General features: G+C 41.3%; 1 protein-coding gene across 1 annotated transcript in view; it reads left to right on the top strand.

Moving 5' to 3' along the window:
* LOC123959872 (ubiquilin-1-like) overlaps positions 1 to 3,979 on the top strand; it is a 7,837-nt gene extending 3,858 nt beyond the window's left edge. The window contains exons 11-17 of the mRNA XM_046034187.1: positions 225 to 401; positions 489 to 627; positions 960 to 1,090; positions 1,399 to 1,482; positions 1,703 to 1,818; positions 1,946 to 2,117; positions 2,641 to 3,979. Coding sequence (XP_045890143.1) covers positions 225 to 401; positions 489 to 627; positions 960 to 1,090; positions 1,399 to 1,482; positions 1,703 to 1,818; positions 1,946 to 2,117; positions 2,641 to 2,781 — 960 coding nt within the window. The 3' untranslated portion in view covers positions 2,782 to 3,979. The remainder of the gene's footprint in view (positions 1 to 224; positions 402 to 488; positions 628 to 959; positions 1,091 to 1,398; positions 1,483 to 1,702; positions 1,819 to 1,945; positions 2,118 to 2,640) is intronic.
* The last annotated feature ends 792 nt before the right edge of the window (positions 3,980 to 4,771 follow it).

The following is a 4,771-nucleotide window of genomic DNA, read 5'->3' as shown; positions in this document are numbered from 1 at the left end:
GTGTGTGTGTGTGTGTGTGTGTGTGTGTGTTTGAGGTACAGGTTTGTTCCAAGTTGTGAGTGGTTTAGTGTGCCAAAGAACTGCCAGCATTATACTGTGTACATGCAAAAATGCCCCACTGTACCAAGATACTACTTATAGCAGTTTGATAACTGCTACTTGAACATAGTTAGGCCCTCCTTGGCTAATTTCTCCGACCCATATGTTCAACATCTTCTTAAACTTGTCTCCCTTTTCAGGTGTTGGAGCTCGCCAGGGACCCTGACATGATAGAGAAAGTGATGCGTAATAAAGACAGAGTATTTGGCAATTTGCTGCCAGAGCAGGACAGCCCTGAAACCATCACTGGTGATTGTGATGGCCTTCAGAAGACAGACACAAAAAGTCTCAAATTATCACAGGTATAGGTTTGGAAATAATGTTTTCCTGATCTGTTCAGATAGTGTCAAACTAATCTTGGGTTTTTAACCTGTTGTTTGTGGTGTCAGATCCAGATAGGAGTGCCCCCGGCAGTGACTGCATCATCTGGCAATCAAAAGCCAACTGAAAGAGAAAGCGAGCAGACTCCAACCCTCTCCGCTCACTCCACAGATCCTCTCAGAGAAGTGACCGCCACGTCTGGATCTGATCCAAACCCTCAGAGCACTGCAGGCACGAAAATACAAACTCACACAGTTTAACTACACTAATTAAGAAATTCATGCCCATAAGGGATGGGATAGCTGGGTATTCAAACCAATCTGGCAAACTCACAATCATGCACATGGATGCTACTCAGGTGTTTTCAGTTTTTTGTCCTTTGATGTATTTCTTAGTTCTTTTAAAGGCGCTGGTACTCACTGCCATCTTCTCCAAAACAAACCAAGAAAGAGGTCATCAGTTTTAATTGGCTAAACTATAACTATAAATATAGATTTCTCCCTGCTTTTCTTCATCTTGTATCTGTGCACTCCTCCCACTTTCCTCAGGAATGCAGTCACTGCTAGAGGAGATCACATCCAGTCCAGGACTGATGGAGAGCCTGCTGTCTGGGCCGTACGTCAGTAGTCTTCTGAATTGCCTCAGCCAGAATCCTGACCTGGCTGCACAGGTGACGCACACACAATTTATGGGTGGATGCAAGCACAAAACATGCATAGCAGGGAACACGTGACAGGCAGCCAGATCACTTATTTCTTTCACTTGACATTGCACATTCTTCCCAACCATTTAGTTATTTTTAAGATTGCAACGTATTAGCGTCTGAATTATATGGACTGCAATTCAGAGGTGTGGAACCGGGCTACAACACCACCCCACTTCTTGTTAACATATCCGCATAATCTCTCCACACAATCTCCACCCAAATCCTACAGAGGGTTTATAGCCCATACGGCTCACATTTTCACACTGTTTCAGATGCTGCTGAGCCACCCTTTGTTCTCAGGAAATCCTCAGCTGCAGCAGCAGATGAGACAGCAGATCCCTCTCTTCCTGCAACAGGTTCGTTTACTCTCCTCACATTTAAACACTATCACTTCTTGAAACTAGATCAACTACAGTATCATAATCTGCTCAACATTAAGCAAAATGTCTTGTGTATGATACATTCTTCATTTACTTGTAGTCTTCCATAGTACACTCCACACAGGTCTCCACTCAAACTCCAGTGCTTATTGTTTCTTATTAATTTCTTCAGTATTAATGAATAATAAATATGTAGATGCAGAGTCCAGAGCTGCTGTCAGCCATGTTGAACCCCAGAGCCATGGAAGCTCTGCTACAGATCCAACAGGCCCTACAGACTCTTGCTGCAGAGGCTCCAGCACTGATACCAACGTCAGTATAAATACACAAAACAAACACACACTGTAGATTTCAACCTGAAGATTACTCACAAGATCGGTTTAGTTTCTCGGTAGAATCTGGATTAAACGTTTATGCAAACCACATATCTGTCTTGCAGGGCTGGGCTCATAAACACTGGAGACAGTGTTAATGCCTCCCCTGAGCTAGCATCCGACCCTGTCCTTAACGGCCAATCAGGAAGTGGTCCCGGGGTTGCCACGGTGACAGAGCAGCAGCAGCAGCAGTTTGTACAACAGATGCTACAGGCACTGGCTAACAGCAATTATAGGGTATCTAAATGTTTCCTTATAACCTTGTTTTCTGCTTCTGTTATTGATCTATCTTTAGAACCATGTTACACCACATCTGGACACATCCAGTTGTGATGTTTGTTGTGGTCAGAGTTGCAAGACATTTATACCTTTAAACCTGTAGAAGCCACTGCAGCTATGTTTTACCTTTCTTCCAAAATCTAGTGTTGAGTTAATCTTTAAAGTTTGTGAGTAAAACAGGAGTCAGTGCTACTACCCGTGGTTCCCACATACTTTTGTGTGGTACAGAGCAGTCATATAAGAAAAACAGTATACTGTATGCTGCTCAATCGAACAAATTATACTGCAAGATCTCCTGAAAGTTCATTCTGTTTCTTTATTTTTTTCTTATTTATTTAGAGAGAAGGACAAATTAGGGGAGAGACACATAGCACATTTTCACTCCCAGAGGCACAAGGACCTGTTTACTGATTCGTTTTGATTGTGTTATTGTAACAAGTAAGACTTTAAATAACCCTCCTGTCATGTCATGTCCTGTCAGGTCCGTAGCGATGAGGCCGAGTTCCAGGAGGAGCTGGAGCAGCTGAGCTCAATGGGCTTTAGAGACAGACAGGCGAATCTTCAGGCCCTCATCAGCACAGGAGGAGATTTCACCACTGCTGTACAACTGCTCAGTCTCTGACACACACGCACACAGATGTTGATCTGTGCACATATACATACGTAAGTGAATGCACAGACACTCAAACATAATAATAATAATAAACTTATCATTGTTAATGATAATGTGTGCTTTACACTGAAAATGAACATCAGAGACATGCTAGCCATATTTATATTGCTGCACTTTCAAAGTTCCTTAACTCCCCATACTAACTTCAGTCTGCAGTGACATGCACTGGTACAGGTCCGTGCAGGTACTCCAATCCACCTCATATACTTGTAGCAATTGCAAACATATTCAGAGGCAGGTCATGTATTATTAATCTCTGTGCAACGCTATGAAGCTCAGGCCTCTTTTCATCTTGCCACCTGGACAATAATGAAAGCCTGAAACATGTAGAGATAGATGTCAGTCAGATGTCCCGGAAGTACACGGAGGATCTGTTGTGTGCTGTTCCTGCCCTCCCTTGCTGCTCTTGTGCTGTAAAGATCAGAAACACCAGATCATTATAAAGTTTCTGTCTCTAAAGGTAGATGCGGCTGAGGTTTGGAAAATGGTGAGGTTGACTTTGTGCACAGCCAAAAGTGCTCACACAGGCACAGAAATTCTGATTTGCAGAGTTAATCTTCTCAACACACTCTCTGAGGAGAAAGATTCAATCAGGACTGAAAAAAATTTAGTCCAAAACTGAGGGAAAAAAAGATTTTAACCCTTTTGGAACTTACAACACAACCTATGATGATTATGATGATTTACTTTTTATTTACATTGGTGAGGCTGTTCCTACAAACCCTTTGAACCTAAATACCATTCACTGCACTGACGAGTAATACTTAAGCTTATATTCAACCTATCTCCAGTAAATACACCATTCCAAGGAGTGGCTGCACTTTGTATCCCTTTGAATTTCACTTAACAGCAACTCTTTCACTCATCTAGCTGACTTGTGGATCTGATGTTATCAGCAAAACAGTTGAATGCTGTTCTGTTATTGACTTTTTTTGTGTATTATTTTCATTATCAATTAATCTGCAGGTGTTTTTCATTTATGATTAAAATAATTGTAATTTTAGCCTATAAATTGTAAGAAAATTGGGGAAAATCTCTATCACAACTTCCTACAGTCAAGATTACTACATTTGAGAAGCTGCAAACACATATTAATGTTGTACACAGAGTTGGTGTAGTGATCATCAATAAAGTCAAAAGCAAACTGGCCTGGTCATTTATTATACACGTGTTACTATTTTTATTCATATAATCCAACCCAGAATTTGAAAGAAAATCCTTTACTCATCAAAATGAGTTATTATTAGTGATTGAAATCAGACTTTTTAAAGTATTTTTTTTTTTCTCTGCACTACTTACATCTACTCCACTATGAACACTAGAGGGCAGTTACACTTGTTTGAACAGTGAAAGTTGTACTTTGATACTTTGTTACTCTCATATTATTTTCCTTTCCTTTTAGGGTGTGTATGTGTGTGTGAGATGGTTGCACTCTGTTTTCCATTCCTGCTTTTGTGGATTAACTGACGCACATGACACATACTTCGACATCTGTGTGTGTGTTTGTAAATTGCTGCCAGACTGAGGGGGTTTTAATCCCTAGCGGTGTGCGTGCAACTGTTCGTCTGGATGTGTGAGATATGCAAGTACCTTTGGGGGGGGGGGTTGCATTAGAAGGTAGCTAAAATATTGAAACAAACATTGAGGTTTGGAGATGAGTCACACCACAAAAACAGAGGTGTTTGGCAGAGAGCCAGGGGGTGTCTTGGTCATGGTCACGTGTGTGTGTCTTCTGAAGATGCTTATTGATCCGGAAACAGGGATCACACAGTCTTGACCTGATTTGACCTTTAATATGGTAACAACCTAATCGAACATGCCTCGCAGCAGCAACGTGTTAAAGCTAAAGCCCTTTATTCCTCTTACTTTATATTATTCAGTGTGAGGATTTTACTAAGATCGGCTGGTGCATTGGCAGGTAATGTTGGTACATGAAAGG

Source organism: Micropterus dolomieu, linkage group LG21 (genome assembly GCF_021292245.1).
Source record: "Micropterus dolomieu isolate WLL.071019.BEF.003 ecotype Adirondacks linkage group LG21, ASM2129224v1, whole genome shotgun sequence".
NCBI lineage: Eukaryota > Metazoa > Chordata > Actinopteri > Centrarchiformes > Centrarchidae > Micropterus > Micropterus dolomieu.
This window is presented reverse-complemented; position numbering and strand designations above follow the sequence as displayed.